Source organism: Aotus nancymaae, unplaced genomic scaffold (genome assembly GCF_030222135.1).
Source record: "Aotus nancymaae isolate 86718 unplaced genomic scaffold, 86718_ANA_hifiasm-v0.15.2.pri h1tg000456l, whole genome shotgun sequence".
NCBI classification, from domain to species: domain Eukaryota; kingdom Metazoa; phylum Chordata; class Mammalia; order Primates; family Aotidae; genus Aotus; species Aotus nancymaae.
In genome coordinates this window covers 134,564-160,741 of record NW_026988871.1, presented here as the reverse complement: position 1 = coordinate 160,741, position 26,178 = coordinate 134,564, and the positions used below count along the sequence as shown (strand labels likewise).

The 26,178-nt window shown below is 51.9% G+C and overlaps 1 protein-coding gene across 2 annotated transcripts; it reads right to left on the bottom strand.

Moving 5' to 3' along the window:
* Nucleotides 1–1,635: 1,635 nt before the first annotated feature.
* On the bottom strand, nucleotides 1,636–26,178 carry CTSB (cathepsin B). 2 transcript variants are annotated; one of them, XM_012457358.2, is made up of 10 exons: nucleotides 26,124–26,178; nucleotides 11,861–12,011; nucleotides 11,176–11,261; nucleotides 9,230–9,344; nucleotides 7,363–7,481; nucleotides 6,464–6,549; nucleotides 6,074–6,217; nucleotides 5,575–5,691; nucleotides 3,839–3,967; nucleotides 1,636–3,566 (listed from the first exon to the last, which is right to left on the bottom strand). In XM_012457358.2, the coding sequence occupies exons 2-10, from the start codon at nucleotides 11,984–11,986 to the stop codon at nucleotides 3,469–3,471; spliced, it is 1,020 nt and encodes a 339-aa protein (XP_012312781.1). In that variant the 5' UTR covers nucleotides 11,987–12,011; nucleotides 26,124–26,178; the 3' UTR covers nucleotides 1,636–3,468. The 2 variants fall into 2 exon arrangements, with proteins under 2 accessions (XP_012312781.1, XP_064228181.1); XM_064372111.1 differs by lacking the exon at nucleotides 26,124–26,178 and adding an exon at nucleotides 12,610–12,627.

Here is a 26,178-nt window from a genome sequence, read left to right as displayed (position 1 = left end):
CTAGGTAACTGAATAACTGTCTCAAACCCCAAAACCCTTGCATATCTGAAAATTCAAAAGTAATTGGGCATCTTGTATTTGTTTGCTAAATCTAGCAACCCTACCCTCTACTCCCACTTCTAGTATTTTATAGTACGTCTGGCATACAGTCTATTTGGATCCTGCATAATGGTGGAACATTTTGAGCCTCTGACTCATCTGAATCTAGGAGCATAAACAATTACATCGGTTGGTAGTGAGAGCTTGACGTCTGCATGTGGGCACTCCTGGATCCCTGTGGGTAAGTACGAGGAAGAGCCCCTCTTCCACCTATGAGCCATTTCCCAGGGGCCCAAGGGTATGTATAGGAGGAAGAGGGCGAGTCAGGCATGCTAACAAGCATTCTCGGTTGCTATTAGCAGTTCAGAAGTAGTTCTAAGGCTGTGGTTCTCAGGTTTTATATCAGAATTGCTTGATTGCCAGGACCAGACTTGGACACAGTAGGTCTGGCAGGGTGACCAAGAGCTTGGATTCCTAAAATCTCTGACAGCCTCCTAATCGCGGAGCAGTTAGAAAGGGGTTCTGAGCTTGAATGTACTTAGGAATCACCTGGGGTCTTGGGAGATGCAAATGCTGGTTCAGAGGTTTGACGTTCTCATACTCACCATTTTTTTGTTTTGAGAATGAGTGTCACTCCCATCATGTAGGCTGGAGTGCAGTTGCATGAACTCAGCTCACTGCAGCCTCCACCTCCCAGGTTCAAGCGATTCTGCTTCCTCAGTCTTCTGAGTAGCTGGGATTATAGGCATGGGCCAGCATGCCCGGCTAATTTTTTTTATATGTTTAGTAGAGATGGGGTTTCACCATGTTGGCCAGGCTGGTCTCCAACTCCTGACCTCAAGTGATCTACCTGCCTCTGCCTCCCAGAGTGCTAGGATTATATACAGGCATGAGCCACCGCTCCCGGCCCATGCTCAGCATTTCTAATAGGCTTTCACATGATGGCCATGTTCCTGCTCCGTGGATCACTTGAGTACGGCTCTCTGAGGCACGTTCAAGAGGGGCAAATTACTGTTTTCTTTAAAAAGAGTAGTGGCCAGGTGCAGTGGCTCACGCCTATAATCCTAGCACTTTGGGAGGCAGAGGCAGGTGGATCACTTGAAATCAGGAATTCAAGACCAGCCTGGTCAACATGGCAAAACCCTGTCTGTACTAAAAATACAAAATTTAGCCAGGCGTGGTGGCAGGTGCCAGTAATCTCAGCTATGCACGAGGATTGCTTGAACTCAGGAGGCGGAGGTTGGAGTGAGCCAAAACTGCACCACTGCACTCCAGCCTGGGTGACGGTGAGACTTGGATTGCCTATCTGTACTTCAGTTTCCATTCGGGAGTGTGTCAGAGAGGCCTTTCTCTGGGTAAAGACTGAAAAGGCATTGTCATCTCCACCTGTCATGTTACTGGGGTAATCTGAGGTGTACTGAAGTAGAGCTCTGTCCCAGTTAGACACTGCAAGACAGGTTTTTCTGACAGCCCTAAGCTGATGTTGAGATGCCCCACAGTTCATTGTCCCTTCACTGGCTCCAGGCAGGGAAGGAGTTGCAGGTGCGTACTCGATGGAGGTGAGGGAGACAGTGTGAGTGGAATGATTGAACCCAGTTTGGGAGCTCGTAGAACTTTATTGAATATATTCCAGGTAAAACTGGACCAATAAGTGGTTATGCAGCTGTGGCTTTGGTAACCCTTGTTAAGCATCTCTCAAGTGCCATGATGGGCATCACAACTGTTTCCTGCAATGTTTTTCAGAGTTTCAGAGCTTATTTGATGTAGCTTCTGATTCCTAACTTCTGAGTCACATCAGAAGCAAAACTTCAATGCTTTTGGAAAGAGCTAGCCCCACCCAGCCTCAGTAGGGAAGGGCTTCCTCAAGATACTGAGGTGTATCTTGACAGGGCAGTAGAATGATTGCTGGTTCTTCTAGATTCCTCTACTCTTGCAAGAACTGGTGTAACACGATTCTAAACCATGCCTATGCAGAGCATGAGACTTCTTGACCAGCAATGCAAACCAGTGGCATACAGATTGAAAATACTGTGTACAGGCTGACTCTAGCCCATATGAAGACTGGAGGGCATCGGGGGGATGTGGCCCGCCACGGGATGGCATCTTGGTTATGTGAGATCGCCAGGATACCAGGCCTGTTTCATGAGAATTCTCAGGTCATTGCTGGATTTGTGGCTAAAAAAAAAAAGAGGCCAGGCACAGTGGCTCACCCTGTAATCCTAGCACTTTGGGAGGCCGAGGTGGTGGGTGCTTATAATCCCCACTACTCGGGAGGTTGAAGCAGGAGAATAGCTAGAACCTAGGAAGTACAGGTTGCAGTGAGCTGAAATTGCACCACTGCACTCCAGCCTTGATGACAAAATGAGATTCTGTCTCAAAAAAAAAAAACACAGCTCTGTAGTTAGTTCTTAAGCAAGGGCAAGCTCATCAAGGACTTACAGAGACGGTTGATGATGGGGATGCTGTGCTGGAAAACATCACGGGACAGCAGGAAGTTAAGATGAGGTCCCAAGAGTCCTGAGGGCATGCAGTCCCAGGGCGTGATTCTCTGCAGGGCTGAGGATAGCAGCTACAAGTCTACAGGGCAGTGACAAATGACCTCTGAGATTCCATCAGAGCCGATTTTGAGTTGAAGGACAAACCTTTTATTGGCACAGGCATTCCTTAACTTGATAGTGTGAAGCAGAAATTTTTGAAAAACAGTAAAAGCTGCTTTCTCCTATACTAGTTTCATAGTGGTAGTAGAGATGGGGGTCGGAACGAAGTCACAGCCACTAGGTTTCGTTTTGAGCCATGCCATTAGGAGGCAATCTGTAAAGTAGCACAGGTCTCCCCACTGTTCAGCTCCTCCATCCACATGGTTAGCAGAGTGCACAGAAAATAAAAAAGAATCATGCTGAGGACAAGATTAGAGAGTTTCTGACACTGCAAGGCTCGACAGATGCAGGGGCCCTGGGAGAATGTGGTGTTCTCCAAAGGGCTCCCAATACCATCTGTCCTCTGATCTTGTAGCAAATGTAGAAAGCTACTTGCGTAGAGGTACTGCTGATGGGGGAAACTTGAATCCTGCTAGGAACTCTGCTTTCCATTCCTGGGCCTGTGTGTCTTTCTCCCAGAGATGGATGGATCAGGGATGGGGCAGCAGGCACTCCCTACAGCACTAGTCATGGGGAAAGGAGCTCCGTGCTGGCAGCAGTGGCTCATGTGGCCTAAGTGTCTACACTGCAGCCATCAGTCCACTGAGCAGGCTCGGAGGTAGCTGAGACATGGATAAGTCTCCTTGGAAAACAGCTGATTGCTGATATGAGGTTTGGCCAGTCCAGTCCTTCAGGCCCTGTATCTTACAGGGACTCAAAGATTAAAAGACATTTCTACCCCCATTCCTGACTGTGTGCAGGGAAAACTCCCCCAGGACAGGACCACAGCAGATTAGATCTTTCCCCAGTACTGATCGGTGCGTGGAATTCCAGCCACCACTTCTGATTCGATTCCACAGTGATCCTGTCCTCTGAGGATTTTAAAGAAGCCTGGGAATAAAATGTGACAAAGGTCAGTATACTCAGACTCATCCCTAAAAAATCTGAGAGTAAGTCCCTAATCCCTGACCGCTCCTGCTGTTGGCTCAGTAGCGCAGCCGTGGGGCACACCTCCTCCTCCATCACCCTACCCATCCTGGCCTCTGGCATTTAGAAGGAGCTCACAGCCTGGCCTTAGGTCCACAGTTTGAGGCTGTGCAGCAGGTAGAACAGAGAAAGCCAAGATGGCCTCTGTGTGTGGCTCCCAGTTCCCCACCACTCACCGTTGTCACCCCAGTCAGTGTTCCAGGAGTTGCCAACCAGCCAATAGGGCGTGCCGTTCTCCACGCCCCAGCCTAGGATGCGGATGGCGTGGCCACCCATCATCTCACCGGTGACATGCTGGTATACTCCTGAGATGGGAAGAACAGCGAAGTGAGACCCGGCCACTGCCCCGTGCCCCACAGCACCCCTCACACTGAGCTGGCTACCCTCCGGGCAGGAGAAACTAAGGGCTTGTCAAAAGGGTTACATGGCTTAAAGAGTTTTAAGGCCGGGTGCAGAGGGTCACGCCTGTAATCCCAGCACTTTGGGAGGCTGAGGTGGGTGGATCACGAGATCAGGAGTTCTAGACCAGCCTGACCAGCAGGGTGAAACGCTGTCTCTACTAAAAATACAAAAATTAGCTGGGCATGGTGGTGCACACCTGTAGTCCCAGCTACTCAAGAGGCTGAGGCAGAGGTTGCAATGAGCTGAGATCATGCCACTGCACCCCAGCCTGGGCGACAAGTTTTAAAATAGCTACTCTGGGTACACCCTGGAGAGGTGACGGAGGAGAAAAGGGAGGGTTGGTAGCAGCCAATGTTAGCTGACGGGAAAGATGCCGGCTAAGGTGCTCAGCACTGCCCAACCAGGCTCTCCCCTGGCTGGGAAATCACTGTCAAAGTAGAAATGCATTTTTTAACAATACAGGCGAGGACTGTGCTAAGAACCACCATCTTTACAGTAATTTTTTTCTTGCCAGAATCATTTTCCTTTGTCAAACTGTTTTATAAGGGCTGAGAGCTTTGGAGTTTCCAATCTAGCAAAATATTAATGAGACTCAGCAAAGACTGCTTCTGCAGCAAGAGATTTGTTTTTTTGAGACAGACAGTCTTGCTCTGTTGCCCAGGTTGGGGTGCAGTGGCCTGACTTCGGCTCACTGTAACCTCCACCTCCTGGGTTCAAGCGATTCCCCAGCCTAGCCTCCTGAGCAGTGACTAGCTGGGACTACAGGTGCACACCACCACGCCTAGCTCATTTTTTGTATTTTAGTAGAGACGGGGTTTCACCATGTTGGCCAGGATGGTCTTGATCTCACGACCTCATGATCCACCCATCTCAGCCTCCCAAAGTGTTGGGATTACAGGCGTGAGCCACCGTGCCTGGCCTACTGGAGCAAGGGATTTCTAAGACAGTACTTAGGGGTAGAGACTGTCCAGATTCCTTGGTTCAAGTCCCTACGGCACTGCCCAGGGCAAGGACCTCCCTGTGTGTTCATGCACTAGGGTGAGACATGACCTACACCTTTGCAAAGACACAGATGAATAAAATGTGTGTCACCCAGTGCAGACAAGGAAGACCTGCCGTTATAAGGAGAACATGCTGGGAAAGAATGGAACGCCATGATGGCAAGGGCAGGTGTGGCCAGCTGCCAGCGAGGGGACGCCTCCACAGAGAAGACATATGAGCTGGCTTCTAAGGGATGGGTAAGAACTAGCCAAGACGCCTCCGGAATTCTCTGTGCATGACCCAGATGAAAGGCAAGTGGCACAGAAGGTGGACAGTGCCAGAACTGTAAGGAGCCAGCCTGGTCCACAGAGGAGTGAGCCCAGGCCCGAGGCCCCACACAGCCCTCTCCCCAGCCCCTCGGCTGCCTGCCCCGATCGATCAAGTCCTACTGGCCTACCTGAACCCACCTTGGCATCTGGGCTCACCTCCCAACCCCCAACCTCCACTGCTGTCAGACACCAGCACGCACCTGACTTGTATAGCAGGAAGTCTGAATACACAGAGAAGGCTCCCTCCACAGGGCCGTTTTTGTAGATCTCAGCCATGATGTCCCTCTCGCTGTTGGAGACGCTGTAGGAATTGTATCCTGGAAAATGGAACGAGCCAGGGGTTGGGGAGGGCACTGACAGTGCCTCCTGCTGCACCAGTCACTGATTTCTGGGGGCCTCCAAGGGAGGACTGTGCATCAAAGGGACCTGCCGAGCCAGGGGGCTCAACGCAGGCTCCCCGGAGGAAGTAATGAAGGGGCTAAGGCTGGAAGCTCAGGAGGGAGAGAAGGGAGCAGTGAGCACCAGGCCCCAGAAGAGGCCAAGGTACCCAGGACTCCAGGACATGCCATTCCCTTATAAAATGACGGCTTTGATCCTTTCCAGGTTGGGAAGGCTGAGGCAGAACGTGGAGCATATGCTGCTGCATCACTCCCCTGCCCGTCTCCATCCTAGGGCTCTTGGGCCCTGCCCTCCCCTTACCGTAGTGCTTGTCCTGCTTGTAGGTCGGGCTATAGCCAGGTTCACAGCTCTTGCTACACTTGGGGGTGTCGCCCTCCCCCGTGCACGGGGGCCGGGAGCCGTTGACGTGGTGCTCACAGGGAGGGATGGAGTAGGGTCTGCACCCTAAGGGGACCCGGAGAAAGCAGAGTCAGCCAACAGCCCCCACCAAGAAGCCCTGCAGGCAGGCCTGGGGCAAGACCAGCCAGGTGCCTGCAGCACAGACACCGGGCAGATCCTGCCACAGAGGCCTGCGTGCACCTTTCACCTGGCCCTGTCTCAACATCCACTTTATGAAAGGAAATAAAGCTACAATGATTCACTGCGTGAACAATCCAGCTAGCCAGAAATGGGCCGAGGGCACACACTCACCTACATGGGAGTCATAGAGGCCACCAGAAACCAGGCCTTTTCTTGTCCAGAAGTTCCAAGCTTCGGCAGGATAGCCGCCATTACAGCTGAAAAGAGCCCCTCATGAAAGCTCTGTGAGAAGCATGAGCTAGAACACTATGTGGAAACCACGTGCCCAAGGTTACTCCTACACCCACTCCCACTTCCAAGTAGTGCAGCAGCCCTCCCAGACCCCAAACCCTCCAGGGGACCCTCACTAGCTACACAAGGCTTGTGGGGAATCGCCCCAATCCCACCGCTGCCCACAAAGATCCTGAGGAAGACACAGGCTCTCCTGTCACACCAGACCCAGCTCCAAGCGCCCTTCCCAGGCATGCAGCAATTCTCAACTCAGCAGACACTAAGCTTCCCTGAGGCTCTCACAGAAACCCACTGCTGCCTGTGACTCTCAATTCACTGGGCTGGGGAGAGGCCCAGGCACGTTTTTTGAAGCCTTCTAACATTTCTGATCTGCAGCTGTGGGCTCCACTACTGCGGAACCACAGCCAGGCAGCCAGCAGGAAGCTCGGTGCCACCACCTGAGGCGCCATCCTCCAAATTCCACATAGGAAATGCCCCAAGGTTTCCCCAGGCAGGAAGAAGGAACGAGCATGACCACAAACCAGGCCAGGGGTCACAAGTGTCACCATATTTTCTGATACCGTCTTGCCAGGACGCCACCCCTCAGACAGCTCTGCAGGCCAGCCTTGGCTCAGGGACCTCCCAGGAAGCAGCAGCCAGGCCAAGCCCCTGTCAGACTCTCAGTCTCCCCAAAACACTTCTGACTCGCAGAAGTCCCAGGCAAAAAGTCACCATCCCCTGAGAAGGCAGGTGCCCCAGATCTCAGCACTAAACCCACTCTGCAAGTGCAGCTGACTCACCCCTCCCCACACATGCTCCCACAGCAGGTGAGCAGGTCCTCCGCCGACACCTCCACGCTGACGTGTGCATTGGTGTGGATGCAGATGCGGTCAGAGATGGCTTCCACTGCCCCAAAGGCCTGGAGGAACAACCCCACCCGGTGAGGCCGCCATGTCCAGGCTGGGCCCTCTCCAACAGTCCCCTCCAAGGCCTACAGGCACCTCAGACCTTCTGGGTAATGACCTCAACACAGGGGAGGCTCCTGGGGCTCAAACTCAGTTTTTTTTTTTTTTTTTTTTTTTTGGTAGAAGTGGGATCTTGCTATGTTGGCCAAACTGCTCTTGAACTCCTGGGCTCAAGTGATTTGCCCACCTTGGCCTCCCAAAGTGCTGGGATTAGAGGCATGATGAGCCACTGTGCCAGGCCAACTCAGCTTTTAAAGCAAGAGAACCACCACTGTAAACCGCCTGGGAACTTAGTTCATTTCTGAAATTCGTAAAATGTGTAGTCTTAGTTTGTGTGTGTGTGTTTGTTTTTTGAGATGGAGTTTCACTTGTTACCCAGGTTGGAGTGCAGTGCTACTCACTGCAACCTCTGCCTCCTGGGTTCAGGCAATTCTCCTGCCTCAGCCTCCCGAGGAGCTGGGATTACAGGCACGCGCCACCATGCCCAGCTAATTTTTTTGTATTTTTAGTAGAGACGGGGTTTCACCATGTTGACCACGATGGTCTCGATCTGTTGACCTCATGATCCACCTGCCTCGGCCTCCCAAAGTGCTGGGATTACAGGCGTGAGCCACCGCGCCCGGCCTAATTTTTGTATTTTTAATAGAGATCGGTGTTTCACCATGTTGGCCAGGCTGGTCTCAAACTACTAACCTCAGGTGATCTGCCCCCGTCAGCCTCCCAAAGTGCTGGGATTACAGGCGTCAGCCACTGTGCCTGGTGGTGTTTCTCAACAAAAAAAACACAGCTCACCCAGAAAATACTGTGTGATCCACTTGTATGAGGTCCCTAGGAATCAAAGTCATAGAGACAGAAAGTAGAGTGGGGGTCACCAGGGGCTGGGGGATGAGTATTAATGGGGACAGAGTTTCCATCTTGCAAGCTGAGAAAGAGTTCTGGGGACAGATGGTGGTGATGGCTGAGCAACACTGTGAATGTCCTTAATGCCGCAGAACTGTACACTTGAAAATAGATGCCAGGCGCAGTGGCTCACACTTGTAATCCCAACATTTTGGGAGGCCGAGAAGGGCAGAGCACCTGAGGTCAGGAGTTTGAGACCTGCCTGTCCAACACGGCAAAACCCCATCTCTACTAAATATACAAAAATTAGCTGGGTGTGGTGGTACGTGCCTGTAGTCTTAGCTACTGGGGAGGCTGAGGCAGGAGAATCAATTGAACTCAGGAGGCAGAGGTTGCAGTGAGCTGCGATCCCGCCACTGCACTCCAGCCTGGGTGACAGAGCAAGACTCCATCTCCTCAAAAAAAAAAAAAAAAAAAAAATTGCTCAGATTATTACATTTCCTGTTACATGTATTTTACCACAATTAAAAGACAAAATTAAGAGAGCTGGCTGACACTGATGGGACGCTTTCTTGAAGCAAGCAGAGTGGCAGTGAGGGCACCTGGTATTTGCCGCCAGGACAGGTGTCAGGGAAGGGAGCTGCTTCGCCGCCCGCACACGTGGACTAGCAACCTGCAGGAGGCTCCACCTAACCCTTGCCAGAATTCATATGCAGAGGAATCGTGATTTTTACACTGATGGAAACGGACTTGGGAAGTTTCAGTCACTTGCCTTGTCAGAGTGGGCCCCACCCTGAATGCCCCATGCCTCCCCACTGCTGCTCCCTCGCTTTCCAGCCCTCTCCGGCCGGCAGAGGCTTACCCAGCAGGAGCCGCAGGAGCCCTGGTCTCTGATCTCCTTGATGGTGGGACACTGTGGCCACTGTTCCCGTGCATCGAAGCTTTCAGGCAGATTCAGGTCCTCAGCAAACTTAACTCTGGATAAAGGAAGGCCTTCATTACAAGCTCTCATCCTACAACTGCCTCCCCAATCCCTGCAAAGGCCACTGGGTGGTTTAAGAGCAGTCACTGGCTAGGCCACACTCCCCTAGAAAGAAGTGAACACCAGACATGCAGAGAAAGCTGCAGGCAGGTGGCCCTGGGGATTTCATAAAACAAGGAATTTCTGTTGCTCAATGCAACTTGAGATTTATTGTTTTGGGGACAGTTTCACTCTGTCGTCCAGGCTGGAGTGCAATGGCGCGATCTCTGCTCACTGTAACCTCCGCCTCCTGAGTTCAAGCAAGTCTCTTACCACAGCCTCCTGAGTAGCTGGGATTACAGGCATCCATCACCATGCCCGTCTACTTTTTGTAGTTGTAGTAGAGGCAGGGTTTCACCATATTGGCCAGTCTGGTCTCAAACTCCTGACCTCAAATGATCTGCCCTTGTTGGCCTTCCAAAGTGCTGGAGATTACAGGCATGAGCCACTGTGCCTGGCCTGACTTGCAATTTTGTGTGCTGCTTTCTAGCCTTATGTAATAGATTTTTATTTTCTTTTTTGAGACGGAGTCTCGCTCTGTTGCCAGGCTGGAATACAGTGATGCAGTCTCGGCTCATTGCAATCTCTGCCTCCCGGGTTCAAGCCATTCTCCTGCCTCAGCCTCCCAAGTAGCTGGGATTACAGGTGCACACCACCATACTCATCTAACATTTCCTATTTTTAGTTTCACCACACTGGCCAGGATGATCTCCTGATCTTGTGATCCGCCCGTCTTGGCCTCCCAAAGTGCTGCGATTACAGGTGTAAGCCACCATGCCCGGCCTATGGATTTTTTAATGAGTTTATCCATAGGGTCCAGATAGTGTTTCTTGCCCCAATCCCCTCCCTCAACATCTGCCCAGGACCCTCTCATCACTTTTCATATCATCCCCACTGTGTAGGTGGCAGCATCCCGCAACTTTACCCCATCCTCACGAGGGAAATGGCACGATCCTGGCTCACTCCAACCTCTGTCTCCAGGGTTCTTGTGATTCTCCAGCTTCAGCCTCCCGAGTAGCTGGAATTTACAGGCACCCGCCACCATGGCCAGCAAATTTTTTTATCTTTAGTAGAGACAGGGTTTTGCCATGTTGGCCAGACTGGTCTTGAAACTCCTGACCTCGGGTGATCCACTGGCCTTGGCCTCTCAAACTGCTGGGATTACAGGCGTGAGCCACCATACCTGGTCTCATCTGGCTTTTCTTAGATTTTCCTTAAATTACTCAAGACTGAGTCTGCCCCGAGAGTGGAGAGCCAGACCTAGTCTGTCACATGTGGGGCTGAGACCCCGTGGAGAAGCACAGGACAAACAGTGGAGGCTGGGGCACTGGCTCACGCCTGTGATTCCAGTACTTTGGGAGGCTGAGGGGAGCAGATCACTTGTTGAGGTCAGGAGTTCAAGACCAGCCTGGCCAATATGGCTAAACCCCGTCTCTACTAAAAGTACAAATATTAGCTGGGCATGGTGGTGCACGCCTGTGGCCCCAGCTACTTGAGAGGCTGAGGAACGAGAATCGCTTGAACCCAGGAGGCAGAGGCTGCAGTGAGCTGAGATGTGGCCAGTGCACTCCAGCCTGGGAGACGGAGCGAGACTCTCTCAAGAACAAAAGAAAGCACAGCATCTTCCCTACTAATAACTTGAGAAGGAAAAAATAAACAGACAAAGTAAATAATACAATAATGAAAAGAGACAAGTGCTCTGGGCGGCATGAGGCCCACACTCTTCCACTGCCCCAAACCAGCGCCTGCCACTCCCATTACAATGGTGCACAGGAGCGGGCACTCACCTCTGGGGTGGCTTGGGCCCACCCAGGAAGGTACCACACAGCCTCTTCAAGTAGCTCAGGTCCACATTGTAGAAGTTGTGCCCGGCCTGGAAGAGAGTCACCCACTGACTGAGGGGTTTCCTGGGATGGCGGCAGATGGGCACACTGCCCATACCCCAGGCCCAACCCAGGGAAAGCCAGGGGCCCTACCCACCTTGAGGGTATGAGGGCTGGGGGGCAGAGGGGAACAGCCCAGAGTGACACGTGGGCAGAGTAGGTGTCTCCCCTGATCTGCTACCATTTGCTGACGATCAGAGACCCCCTCCAGCCCTCAACACGCTTGCTCCTCATTCTTACTCAGTCCCAGGGTCAGGGCTGGGCAGAAACAAAGGGAATCAGGGGCAGGACCGATGAACTGCCACTCTGCCAGGATGGGCGTCACAGGGCTAGCTGGTTTTGAACACTTCCCAAGCTCACTTGCTCCCCTACACACCTCTGCGTGCACACACACGCACACACATAGGGTATGGGACAGAGGAGGCAGGCGTGGCCCACAGCCGCCATGACTTGGACTCAGGGCCGTTCCTCCATAGCCCTGCACAGAATGTTCCGTGGCCACAGTGGGAGCCCACTCCCCGTCCCTGGAGTCAGCATGCACAGGCCGACTTTGGAAGGGACACTGGTAGAACTCGGCCCCACAGCCCACCTGCCACGTGGTGTTCTGTTTGTTGACATAGTTGACCAGCTCATCCGACAGGGGATGGAAGGGGGGCCTGCGCCAGGCGTCGGCCAGTGCCAGCAGGCAGCAGAGGGAGGCCCAGAGCCGCCACATGTTGGAAGCTGGATCCTGGATCCACCTGGAAAGCACAGAGGGCATCAGGAAACCTCTGTTACGCGGCTCTCATGCCCACACACACGGGCACCATCTCAGGCACCAGCAGACCCGTGCTTGTCCTGGTCCAGGCGGAGAGCCCTAAGGAACTGCGGTGCCCGAGGGCTCCCCACCTCCCCACTCCGGCACTAGCACGCGTGACCTCGTGTGGGTCCCTGGGGTCCTGCAGACGGAGCCAGGAGAGAAAGCCCAGGGGCTGTGCTGGGCCGAACGGGTCCAGGGCCCTCTCTGCTATTTGAACACTGCCTTTGCATGGGCGGGTAGAACAGGCTGAGACCTCCCAAGTGAGAGACCGGAAACCGTGAAGGGCCTGCCTGTGTGGTTACGTCCTAAGTGGAGGACCCATGCGATAGGGGAAATCTAAGAAAAGTTAAATCCAGGAGTCCTAGGGCACAGACAAATCCAGGAGACAGACAGACAAGCTTGGCGTGGGCTGGTGGAGGCTGAGAGGTGGGGCTGGGCCGGCCACCGCCCACTCCCGCCTGGCATCTCTGGTTTTTCCAGTCAGCCAAGGGCTCTGCTTCCAGCTGTGAGACGAAGCTTCTGGGAAGGGAAACTCTCACCTTTATCCTTAGCCCTTTGATCTTGGACTGGCTCATGAGTCACATGCCAGTGCCTTCTGGCTTGAACTCTGAGTCACCCTCTTAAGCAAGCAGCTCCACAGAAGCAATGCCAGACTCCCGGGTGCCTGCATCCAGGGCTGGGGAGAGCTGCAGTAAGGAGCTGGGGGTGGGGGGCTCCCACGGGTGGGGGAGGTGTTCTACCTTCCACCGTGACAGGCCGTCACGAGGGTCACAGGACTGCTCAACGAACTGCCTGGCACATAGTGGATTCTATCTGAAGAACAATTTAAACGTCATTGTTGCTTAAGCAACAGTTCATCTGCAAGAATAAATATGTGAGGACAGCAGGACAACTCTAAAAAAAGCTCTTTTTTTTGGAGACAGGGTCTTGTTCTGTCACCCAGGCTGGAGTACCCCTGGCACGATCTCAGCTCACTGCAGCCTAGACCTCCCAGGTTCAGACGATTCTCCTGTCTTAGTCTCTCAAGTAGCTGGGATTACAGGTATGTGCCACCATGCCTGGCTAATTGTATTTTTAGTACATGTTAGCCAGGCGGGTCTTGAACTTCTGACCTCAGGTGATCCACCAGCCTCGGCCTCCCAAAGTGCTGGGATTAGAAGCGTGAGCCACTGCACCCAGCAAGTGGAAAAAGTCTCTGACAGGAGCCCGGCCCTCTGGGGCAACAAGTGTATCGTAAAACACTGGGCGATGCCCATCAACAGAGCAACCGACAGACCACTCAGCAGCATGTCCTCACGGGGCAATCAGCGCACCTAGGAGAGACCAGACAGGAAATGGGACAGAGATTGTGCAAGTGGCCGCCCCAAGGCTGAATCTTCACACTGGACCCCTCACGCACAAAAAGCACCACATGCAACACAGATCTTAAATATAAAAGCTTTATGAAAAAAATCGGCCGGGTGCGGTGGCTCACGCCTATGATCCCAGTACTTTGGGAGGCCAAGGCAGGTGGATCACTTGAGGCCAGGAGTTTAAGGCCAGCTGGGACAACATAGTGAGACCCATCTCTAAAAAAAATAAAAAAATTTTTTTTTTTTAAATAAAGTTTTTCTTTAAAAAGTCATGCCAGAGGAAAGCCTAGAATTGACAGAAAACACAACCTAAAGGGGAAATGCTTGCATTAAACTAAAAAGTCTCTTTCAAACAAGAACTGAGGCTGGACACCATGGCTCACGTCTGTAATCCCAGCACTTTGGGAGGCCAAGGCAGGTGGACCACGAGGTCAGGCTTTTGAGACCAGCCTGGCCAACATGGTGAAACCCCATCTCTACTAAAAATACAAAAAATTAGCTGGGCACGGTGGCGCGTGCCTGTAATCCCAGCTACTCAGGAGGCTGAGGGAGGAGAATTGCTTGAACCCGGGAGGCGGAGGTTGCGGTGAGCCGAGATCGCGCCATTGCACTCCAGCCTGGGTAACAAGAGCGAAACTCCGTCTCAAAAAAAAAAAAAAAAAAAAAAAAAAAAAAAAAAAAAATCAGAAAAATGGAACCAGCATAATAGAAAAACTACAAATGGCCAACACAGATAAAAATACATTCAACCTCAGGGAGATGCAGATAAAATCAAGGAGATAAGCAGCATGTATCAGGCTGGCAAAGGCAGGACAGTTTGGCACTTCTTGCAGGGCTTACGAAGTGGGGAAACGGAAGGCATGATAACGAGTGCCCGGGGTGGGCAACCGAGACGGCAACCTGCGACGCCCAGATTCCTCAATCTGCACGCCCTGGCACTCAGCAACCTGACAGTTAGAAATGGATCCCACATATCAATAGGGATAGCAACATGTTCCAGAAGGAAAAAAAAAAAAGAAATGGATCCCACAGAATGCAAAGATACGTGCACACAGGTGTTCACTAAATCATTTTTGCATTAGCAAAAGACCAGAAATGAAGCAAGTGTCTAATAACAGAGGAACTGTTATATTATGGTAAGTGGTTAAATAGAATATGAAGCAATCATTAGAAAAGCAACTATTTGGCTGGGCACGGTGGCACAGGCCTGTAATCCCAGCGCTATGGGAGGCCAAGGCGGGTGGATCACCTGAGGTCAGGATTTGAAACCAGCCTCACTAACATGGTGAAACACTGTATCTACTAAATACGAAACAGGTATGGTGGTGCATGCCTGTAATCCCAGCTACTCGGGAGGCTGAGGCAGGGGAATGGCTTGAACCCAGGAGGTGGAGGTTGCAGTGAGCTGAGATCTCACCATTGCACTCCAGCCTGGTTAACAAGAGCGAAACTCCATCTCAAAAATAAAAATAAATAAGATAAAAAAGCAACTAGCTGAAGTGAATCCTACCGTACTAATGAAGTGAAAATGCCCCGAGTCCCAGTGTTAAGTTGGGGAAAAGCAGCTGTGGGTGCTTCTGGAAGCTTCCGACCCTCTCAGCAACCTACACCTGCAGGCACACGCCTGCCACCACACACAGATGCCGAGGAAGACGCACAGCAGTGGGTCACTACCGCGGGAAGAGTTTCTTCACAACATACCCTTATTAAAAAAAAAAAAAATTATGTTCCTATTACTTCAGTTTCATTTCTTCTAGGAAAAATAGTTGGCGGTGTTACTACACACCCTGAGCCACCAAACTGATCAAAGGACATTTGTTCTAATGACTCCTCAGAGCATTTCCAGGGTCTTCCTTGCCATCAGTGAGGCCTCCTCCCTAGTCACTTTCTTGAGACAGGAATCTTGCTCTGTGGCCCGTGCTGGAATGCAGTGGCGCAATCATGGCTCACTGAAACTTCCCACTTCTTGTGCCTCAGCCTCCTAAGTAGCTGGGATTACAGGCCTGCGCCACCACGTCCAGCTAATTCTTACTTGTTTAGTATAGTCAGGGCTTCACTATGTTGGTGAGGCTGGTCTTGAACTCCTGGCCTCAAGGGATCTGATTGCCTCAGCCCCCCAAAGTGCTGGGATTACAGGCATGAGCCACTGCACCCGGCCCCAGTGACTTTCCGAATAATCTTCCCCTTTCCTGTGACTCGTGGGTAGGCAGTGTCTCATGTGACCATGCGTGTCAGTGACCCACACAGCCTCCACACCGTGAGGTGACTGTGTCTCATGGGCAGACAGGAGTGTCCTCAGGTGTCCCTGGGGTCTTTGCGCTGCAGAGATGTTATTTTAAATAATAAGCGAAGTCGAAGATAGGAGTGTTTCCATGGCAACCTGAATTTTTTAAACCAAGATTTCTTCGGTTTCTATGGTGGCTGGGAACACAGGCAGCTCCCATATCCCAATGGCTCTCAACTCCCCAAAGCCAAGAAGAGTTTAAATTAAAACAAGTTTGGTTTTTTTTTTTTTTTTTTTGGAGACAGAATCTCCCTCTGTTGCCCAGGCTGGAGTACAGTGGCACGATCATGGCTCACTGCAGCCTCTGCATCCCAGGTTCAACAGATCTGCCCCCTTCAGCCTTCTAAGCTGGGACTACAGGCATGCACCACCAGGCCTGGCCAAGTTTTGTATTTTTTTGTAGAAATGGGGTTTTGCTATGTTGCTCACGCTGGTCTCAAACTCCTGGACTCAAGTGATCAGCCCGCCTCAGCCTCCCAAAGTGCTGGGATTTTAGGTGTGAGCCACCATGCCCGGTAAAACAAGCTTTTCACTTCAATTAAGCCCAGCATTTAACATCCAAAAAGGCTTCCACTCTGAGGGTCCCAAGACTGCTGAGAACCCACAAAGCGTGAAGCCACGCACAGAGGTCCTAAGAGCAGTATAAGCTCCACTCCCACACCCAACAGGCGCTCCTCTCCACAACAACGCCCCTCTCCATAACCCACTCCCACACCCAACAGGTGCTCCTCTCCACAACGCCCCTCTCCATAACCCACTCCCACACCCAACAGGCGCTCCTCTCCACAACGCCCCTCTCCATCACCCACTCCCACACCTAACAGGCACTCCTCTCCACAACAACGCCCCTCTCCATCACCCACTCCCATATCCAACAGGCGCTCCTCTCCACAACGCCCCTCTCCAACACTCTGGACAAAGGCAGGTGGCGAAAACGACCAGCAGGGCTGTTGACAGGCTCCAGGGTCTCTGCATGAGACAGCACCCCGCTTTCACTTCCCTCTGTGTAGGCACACACTTTTATTTCTCAATTCTGTGCTTTCTGGGCTGCTGCTTTACTAACAGGAGATGATGAACACCAAGTCCTTATTTCATGAGGGGAGGATGTGAACTCCTGTGTGCCACGAGACCCCTTTCCAGGATGCGGGCTGGTGAGAGAACAGCTGCAAGCAGATGTCATTTCTAGACCTTGGTCAGCTGGGTCACCGGGTTCCACTGCACCCCTCTGCCCTCTTTCGAAGCTAATCTTTGCATCAAAAAAAGAGAAAGAAAAGGGTGCTCCTCATATCCTCCCTCTCCAAAGCTGCACTGCCTATGTGAAAGCACGCTCCACTCCAGCTCTGCAGAATGTTGTCACATGCCAAAAAGAGCGCACGGCCAGCTGACCCTATCAGCCAGAGCACCTTCCTCCCCTGGCAAACGGCACCTCAGACTATCTTGAAGGCATTTCCAGGACAAATAGGGACCTTGAGACCCTGGAAGGAGGTGAAACGAATGTCTAAGGAGAGGAGGTGGCTAAATCACAGGAGGTGTTAAGTCCTGACATCCTTAAAGAATCAATTTCGGCTGCCACCAAGCTCCATAAAGCAAGTTTTCTGGGGGTCCGCATGGCTCATGCCTGTAATCCCAGCACTTCAGGAGGTTGAGGTAGGTAGATCACCTGAGGTCAGGAGTTCAAGACCAGCCTGGCCAACATGGTGAAAACCGTCTCTACTAAAAATACAAAAGTTAGCCAGGCGCAGTGGCTCATGCCTGTAATCCCAGCACTTTGGGAAGCTGAGGCGGGAGGATCACAAGGTCAGGAGATCGAGAGCATCCTGGCTAACACGGTGAAACCCTGTCTCTACTAAAAATACAAAAACTTAGCTGGGCATGGTTGCACACGCCTGTGGTCCCAGCTACTCCAGAGGTTGAGGCAGGAGAATTGCTTGAATCTGGGAGGTGGAGGTTGCAGTGAGCTGAGATCACACCACTGCACTCCAGCCTGGGCAACAGAGTGAGATTCAGTCTCAAAAAAAAAAAAAAAAAAAGAAAGAAAAAAAGCTTTCTAACACGTTCACAGAACCCTGAGGTAGACTGGCGTTAAATTTGTAAAGGATTTAAGGAGACAGGACATGTACACCTAAAATATCCAAATAAGCCAGTTGCGAGCTCCTGGCTGATCAAGAAAAAAAGTGAAGGAATTCTTAGCAAGTCTTTATGCAGTATTTTGCTCTCCCACATCTGTCAGTGCTGTGACTATACTGCTGGCTCCTCTAATAGTCAGTTCTAAAGAATAGCAAGTTGGCCAGGCGCGGTGGCTCACGCCTGTAATCCCAGCACTTTGGGAGGCCGAGGCGGGTGGATCACGAGGTCAAGAGATCGAGACCATCCTGGTCAACATGGTGAAACCCCGTCTCTACTAAAAATACAAAAAATTAGCTGGGCATGGTGGCGCGTGCCTGTAATCCCAGCTACTCAGGAGGCTGAGGCAGGAGAATTGCCTGAACCCAGGAGGCGGAGGTTGTGGTGAGCCGAGATCGCGCCATTGCCCTCCAGCTTGGGTAACAAGAGCGAAACTCCGTCTCAAAAAAAAAAAAAAAAAAACAAAAAACAAAAAACAGAAAAAATCAAAAGTTAGCCGGGTGTGGTGGCTCACGCCTGTAATCCCAGCACTTTGGGAGACCAAGGCAGTGGATCACCTGAGGTCAGGAGTTCTAGACCAGTCTGGCCAACATGGTAAAACCCTATTTCTACTAAAAATACAAAAAATTATCAGGGTGTGGTGGTGCACGCCTCAGCTACTCAGTAGGCTGAGGCAGGAGAATCGCTTGAACCTGGGGGGGCAGAAGTTGCAATGAGCCGAGATAGCGCCACGTACTCCAGCTTGAGCAACAAAAGCGAAGCTCCCACCTCAAAAAAAAAAAAAAATCGAAAGTTGAGTGCCTACATTTTGCCAGAAGCCACAAACGAAAACTGTGCCTTACAGACCGGCAGAGCCACTATGAGCAGGGAACAGTGGGAAGGTGGGCAGATGGTGAGGCTCAGTCACACCTTCCCAGAGAACTTTCTTTCTCTTCTATAAAAACTAGTTTTGGCACTCACTGATAATTAACGGCAGTTGCTCCTAGAGTTTTGACCACTTCAGGGCACCCACAAAACAAGACTGGCGAGTTTCATCTTCCCCGACTTCAATCTGCCAGATGTACCTCAACGCCGGAGCCAGCCTGCACTGGGTGGGCGTGTGCTGACCTCTTGTCTGCTCTGGAGTGACCCAGAGACCTTTCCTTATGGAGTATGAATCACAGCCTTGCGGTAGCATCTGATGTGTTATGTCTTTGCCCCTAATAGAAGCGTGTTTGGCAGATTCTTGGCTTATGATTGAATTAAGAATAAAAACAAAAAACAAACAGCTCTCAGGCCTTACTCTCATCAGTGTCCTGACGAACTGGCTCCAGCCACCCATCTGTCCCACGGAGCTGGGCTCCCTACAGACATACCCCCAAGCAACCGCTGTGTGACCCAGAAAACACACCCAGCACGCAGGCAGACAGAGGCATAGCAGTGGCGCTCACCAGCCACGGAGGTTTCCAGGCACCAGGAGAAGCAGAGAAACCCCACTCTGCCTCCCTCACCTGAACCAGGCTGGCCACTCACAGGTCCTTCCCTGGCTGCCCACCTGCCAATCATCTAGGCAAACCAGGTGCTGCAGGGCCAGCCAGCGCAAGCAGCTCTCGACAGGCTTCAAGACACCCACAAGTGAAATAATGCACAAGGTCAGCCACGGTAACCCCACATCCTTCGGACAACCGTACACTCCAAAACAGCAGGCACTACGAAGGCCCTCAGTGGCTCACTTTTTTGTCAGATGGAAACAAGACAACTTGGTTAGTCAATGTTCTAGAAAGTTCTGAAAGCTTTTGCTCCCCAACTCTGTTACTGACCTACTCAGACGCTGACAGAGCCAATGCATTCACCATGTCTGCATTTGATACCAAAGGACCTCGGGCCTGCTTTATAAAAGCTTTTAGAGATCTTTTGGGATTGCAATGAAATCAGTGTTCTGTGCCTCCAGCTTGCAGAACACGGCGGTTCCCTAATTCAACCGCAGACAAGATGACACCATGGCAGCTGAGGCCTGGCTGACATGAAGGCGAGCAAAAGAAAGGCCTCAGATCCAGCTAGGTCCTGTCTGCCTCTCTTGGGGCCCTGGGAACAGACACTCATCTCACAAGGCTGATGGAAGATGGAAGGAGACGCCCTTTTGAAAGTGCCTCCTCAGCACCAGGCTCAGAGCACTGCCATCCGGGAGAAACTTCCTCCATCACAGGGAGGATGAAAAGCCATCTCCTTATGCATAGGACAGCCAACACTTGCTGTGCCAGAATCATCATTTCTATTTTCAAAAGTATCCCAATTTGGATGAAAAATACTGGTGATGTACTATCAGTGACTAGGCCTTAAAAGTTGATTTGTTGGCCAGGCACAGTGGCTCACGCCTGTAACCCCAGAACTTTGGGAGACTGAGGGGGGCAATCACCTGAAGTCCAGAATTCGAGACCAGTCTGGCCAATATGGCAAAACCCATCTCTACCAAAAATACAAAATTAGCCAGGTGTGCTGGCACATGCCCATAATCCCAGCTACTTGGGAGGCTGAGGCAGGAGAATCGCTTCAACCCGGGAGGCAGAGGTTGCAGTGAGCTGAGACCACACCATTGCACTCCTGCCTGGGCAACAAGAGCGAAACTCAGTCAATCAATAACAGTTGACTTGTTCTGCCATCTTGACTGCCAAAACAAAGCACATCCCAAACACCAGTAGGGCTAGGTGGCTTGGGACTGGGTGGCAGGTGGCCCCCAGCACTCTGATGTGGTTTGATACAGGCTTTCAACCCTCGAATGGGAAAAGCCTGTGGCTGGCACCGCCCTCCCGAGACTTGTGCAAGGCAGGAAGCCGCGTGACTGTGTGTGTGCACATTTGGCCGGAGTCCAGGTCAGCAGGTTATAGGGCCGTCGAACAGCCCGGCCCTCCAGGTCTGTGAGGGCACATTATCTACATGTCTTCCACAGGGCTCTCTACTGGTCCCATCCTCCTCCATGCATGCTTGCTGGTGATGCTAGACTATCTTGATGACCAGACCAAAGAAGTTATTGACGTGGTAAAGACAGATAACACAGTCAAGACTGCCAGCCACACATCCTTCTCAGAACGCAGCATTTATAAAACATCAGTTCTGGTCTGGGCACACTGGCTCACATCTGTAATTCTGACACTTTGGGAGGCCAAGGTGGGAAGATCAATTGAACCCAGGAGATTAAGCCAGCCTGGGCAAGATAGCAAAACCCCATCTCTATTTAGAAAATTAAAATTTAAAATAAAAATAAATAGTGGCCGGGCACGGTGGCTCATGCCTGCAATCTCAGCACTTTGGGAGACTGAGACAGGCAGATCATGAGGTCAGGAGCTCCAGACCACCCTGGCCAACACAGTGAAACCCCGACTCTACTAAAAATAAAAAATTTAGCTGGGCTTGGTGGCAGGCACCTGTAGTCCCAGATACTCAGGAAGCCGAGACAGGAGAATCGCTTAAACCCAGGAAGCAGAAGTTGTGGTGAGCCGAGATCATGCCACTGCACTCCAGCATGGGCAAGAGCAAGATGCTGTCTCTAAACAAACAAATAATTAGGTTGGGTGTGGTCACTCATGCCTGTAATCCCAGCACTTTGGGAGGCCAAGGTGGGTGGATCACAAAGTCAGGTGTTCAAGACCAGGCTGATCAACATGGTGACACCCTGTCTCTACTAAAACTACAAAAATTAGCTGGGGATGGTGGCACGAGGCACCCACTGAGGCAGGAGAGTCACTTGAACCTGGGAGGCAGAGGTTGCAGTGAGCCGAGATCACACCACTGCACTCCAGCCTGGGGATGGAGAGAGACTCCATCTCAAACAAACAAAATGCACATATGCCATCACTGGCCAACAATACAAACAGGGAAAAATGTGATTCATTAACCCATTTATGCAGGAGGTTACAATTCTGCAAATTTTTCAATGAGTGAAAAATCAGACCTCAGCGATGACCTTGAGCAGTAGGATGTAAGTAACTCCCACATGCTTAGTGTTCCAATAATGGAACACGAGGCGTAAGAGGATTAATGCTTTCCTATGGCAAAGAATTAAATTTGAATTTCTGGTCATGAAAATTAAAACAGGGGTACCACTTCCATCAAATGGGCAAAAATCAGAGTCTGGTAGTATCTATGTTGGTAAACGTGAGCAAGGGGAACTGTGCACACGGCTGGAGTGTCAACTGATGCAGCCACACTGGAGAACTCTCTGCCAATGCCAGCAAAACGCAAGACGCGCACACCTCATGGCCCAGAAATAGGCTCTCCTTCTGCATTCGCCCTGCAGAAAGTCTTCTAAGCATCTAGGAGACACAAGGACATTCACTGTAGCACAGGATAATAGGGAAAAAGAAGTAATACTGTCCCTCAGGAGATAAACACACTAGGCACTTAAGACAAATGGACTGGAACTGGATGTATCAACAGAAATGAATGACACAACCCTGAGTGAAAAAGGATACATGTGGTGTAACTGAAGCCATATAAACTTTAATAACATTGTTTATAGACTGATGCAGAGTTTTGAAAGTACAGAAGGGCCTGGAGGTGACTCATGCCTTGTAATTCCAACCTTTGGGAGGCCTGAGTTGGGGGAGCAAGGGGATCACTTGAAACCAGGAGTTTCAGAGCAGCCCTGGCAACAGTGAGACCCTGAGACCCTGTCTAAACAAAGAAAGAAAAAAAAAAATCCTGGGTGCCACCTGTGGCCCCAGCTACTTACTACTCTGGGAGGGGGAGGTGGGGAGATTCCTTAAGCCTGGGAGGCTGAGGTTGCGGTGAGCCATGCTTGCACCACTGCACACCAGCCTGGGAGATAAAGCAAGACCCTGTCAACCAAACAATAAATGAATGAATGAATGAATGTACAAAAAATACAGTACAGGAGAATCCGAAAGAGCAGCAGCAGACAGGGGATACAATGGCCCTTGTAAAGACCGGGAAACAGGCACAGGTTTGGTCTATAGATGGGGAGGATAAGGCCTGAAGCTGAAAACAAGATTAGTTATAATGCCAGCATTTTGGGAGGCCGAGGCGAGTGGATCACGAGGTCAAGAGATCGAGACCATCCTGGTCAACATGGTGAAACCCCGTCTCTACTAAAAATACAAAAAATTAGCTGGGCATGGTGGCGTGCACCTGTAGTCCCAGCTACTTGGGAGGCTGAGGTAGGAGAATTGCCTGAACCCAGGAGGCGGAGGTTGCGGTGAGCCGAGATCGCACCATTGCACTCCAGCCTGGGTAACAAGAGCGAAACTCCATCTCAAAAAAAAAAAGAAAAAAAAAATTCTAAACACAGAGTGGAATTTGATCCCTAAGCCTCTTAGACGACACAAGTTAGGGTAAATCTAAACATTAACAGCCAAGTCAGGGCGCAAGGTTTGCCTCACACACACTCTTCTCAGGCAGTGCAGGACCAGGCGTAGAGACTGCTGCCTGCCACCCCAACTCCTAAAGGCAAAGCACACCTGTACACGCCCCCCTTAGACTCAGCTGCCTGTCACCCCCCATTCCCCTTTACATGAGCCCTGTGGAAGTGCCCAGCTCATATCACTCAACTGCACAGATTTCCAATAACTTCCTTATGCCAGACCATGGAAAAGAGGCAGCAGGCCGGGCACGGTGGATAACACCTGTAATCCCAGGACTTTGGGAGGCTGAGGCCGGCGGATCACCTAAGGTCAGGAGTTCAATACCAGCCTGGCAAACGTGGTGAAACCCCCATCTTTACTAAAAATACAAAAATTAGGCGGGCGTGGGGGCACATGCCTGTAATCTTAGCTATTCCAGAGGCTGAGGCAGGAGAACTGCTTGAACCCAGGAGGCAAAGGTTTCAGTGACCCGAGATCGTGTCACTCCAGCCTGGGCGACAGAGTTAGACTCTGCCTCAAAAAAGAAAAGAGAAGAGGCAGCATACCTGTATTCAGTCCATATGTTGAAAGGAAGGGATTCTACACAACCACAACTCATTACCATATTTGGAAAATCACCGCTGGAGGCAGTGGCTCACACCTGCAATCCTAGCACTTTAGGAGGCCGAGGCAGACCACCCGAGGTCAGGAGTTCAAAACCCAGCCTGGCCAACAAGGTGATATCCCATCTTTACTAAAAATACTATTAAAAAAAAAAAAAAGCCAGGTGTGGTGGCAGGTGCCTGTAATCCCAGCTATTTGGGAGACTGAGGCAGGAGAATTGCTTGAACCTGGGAGGCCGAAGTTGCAGTGAACAGAGATCATGTCAATGCACTGCAGCCTGAGCAACAGAGCAAGACTCCGTCATAAAAAAGAAAAAGAAAATCACCTATAAACATCTCAAGGCACCCCTGAAACATGACCTCCCTTCACTTCCCAGTCCAACCAAGAGCAAAAGAAAATCTTTTACCCCTAAAATGGGTGCAACTTCTCTTCCAACTCCCAGTTCCAGCAGCTGCGGAGGGAAAAGAACCTGCCTGCAGGAAGAGCCTCACCAAATTGCTAAATCAGCCTCACATGGGCAGTTTCAACCTGGAGCCAAAGGGCCACCACCCCTCACGGCCTGCCCAGCTCGAAACAGGGCTGTCCTGAGCCAACATCCAGGAGAGCTGCTAGAGCGAGAGCTGTGCCAGGGTTGTGTCGCCTGTGTTGCCACCCAGGCCAAGGGACCTGTGTCTTTCCACCAGGGAGTACCCCCAGCTAGGGAACAAATGACCAAAAAGGAGGGGATGCCATTGTTCTCCAGCAGACATTCGACTTTTGTCTTTGGGAAAGCTACACAGGGTGGGCAGCCCAGCCCCTTTCTCCAGGAGCTTGTGGGTTCTAGGTCACCACCACCAGACCCAACAAACAGTTCTTGGCCAGATGCAGTGGCTCACGGCTGTAATCCCAGCACTTTGGGAGGCTGAGGAGGACGGAACACCTGAGGTGGAGTTCAAGACCTGCCTTGTCAACATGGTGAAACCCCCATCTCTACTAAATATATAAAAATTAGCCAGGTGTAGTGGTGGGCATCTGTAATCCCAGCTACTCAAGAGAAACGCTTGAACCAGGGAGGTGGAGGTTGCAGTGAGCCAAGATCGAACTGCCACTCCAGCCTGAGCGACAGAGGGAGATTCCATCTCAAAAAAAAAAAAAAAAGAAAGAAAGAAAAAGAAAAAAACAGTTCTCCATTAAGAACGGATGTTGTGGAAGAAAAAGCAAGTTAACGCCCTCTTAGGCCTCTTGGCGTTACCTTCCTGAATGCTTAGACTCAAAGAGGGTGCATCTCAGCTACCCTCACCTCCGGGGGGAGGCAGTGGGGATCAGTTTTTCCAGGCTACAGAAAGGTGCCAGGTCTCCCTTTGAACCCCACAGCGTCCCTTCTCCAGGGGGTTGGGGGGTCTCCCCTCGGTCAAGAGGAGGAGTGTGGGGCCTTACCTAAGGTCCTTTTCCCTGCCAGCCTGCTGGCTTCCTCAGTGCCTGGGGAAGGCGGTGAGCGAGGCCCATCAAGAAGCTAAGTGCAGTTCACTTCCACCTGGGTCGCCAACCCCAGCCTGCCTGCAGCGCCCCACACCCAGGCACCCACTGCTGCTCCCCAAAGCCCAACTCCCCCTGGCCTCCAGGGCCACAAACCGAGGGAGAGGTGGCGCCTCAGGGACTCTGCCCGGCCTCCCTTTCCTGGAGTCCAGGTGCAGAGAGCGCCCCCGCCTTCTCCCCACCCAGCATCCAATCGCCCATTCGCCCCTGCTTAGTTTCTCTTCCTGTTTATGGATTTAACTCGGTGCGGGTTCCTCCCCAGCCCACCCAGTCCCAGATCCTGGTTCTTCGACAGGACCTGTCTTCTGAGCTTCAAGGATTTTTCTCTCCTCGTCCCAAAGTTGCGCAGGCAAATCGTTTGGAATGAAGAGGGAAAAAAAGGAAAACAGATGCCGGCAGATGCAATTATCCCGGCAGTTTGTCGGGAGGACGCCCAGGCCCAGGCGCCGGGAGCGCAATCCACCCAGCAGTCGCCCGGCGGGGCCAAGCTCTTCCTCCCAGGCGCCTCCCTCCGGGCTCCTGGCTACGTCCCCCTTCCAGGGCTGGGGTCCCGCGCACAGCCGGGGGAGGGGTGGGCGGCGGGGCTGTTTTCCGCTTTTCTCGCCGACGCTTCGGAGCTCGCTAGCTTCCACCCCCGCCCGCCAGGCAGGCACAGTCTGGAGGGTCCCCGTTCCCCGCTGGCCCCCAGGGAAGCCGCGAGGCTGCGCCCGGACCCCGCTGCGGGCGCAGAGAGACCCGTCTCAGCGCCCGGGTGGCCCCGTCCCAGCCAAGGTCACTTCTACCGCGGTGGCCCGGCGCCCCGCGCCGCCCGCACTCACCAAGCGCAGCCGCCGAGAGCCTGGGCCTGCAGCCTGCGCGCAGCGGAGCCGGAGC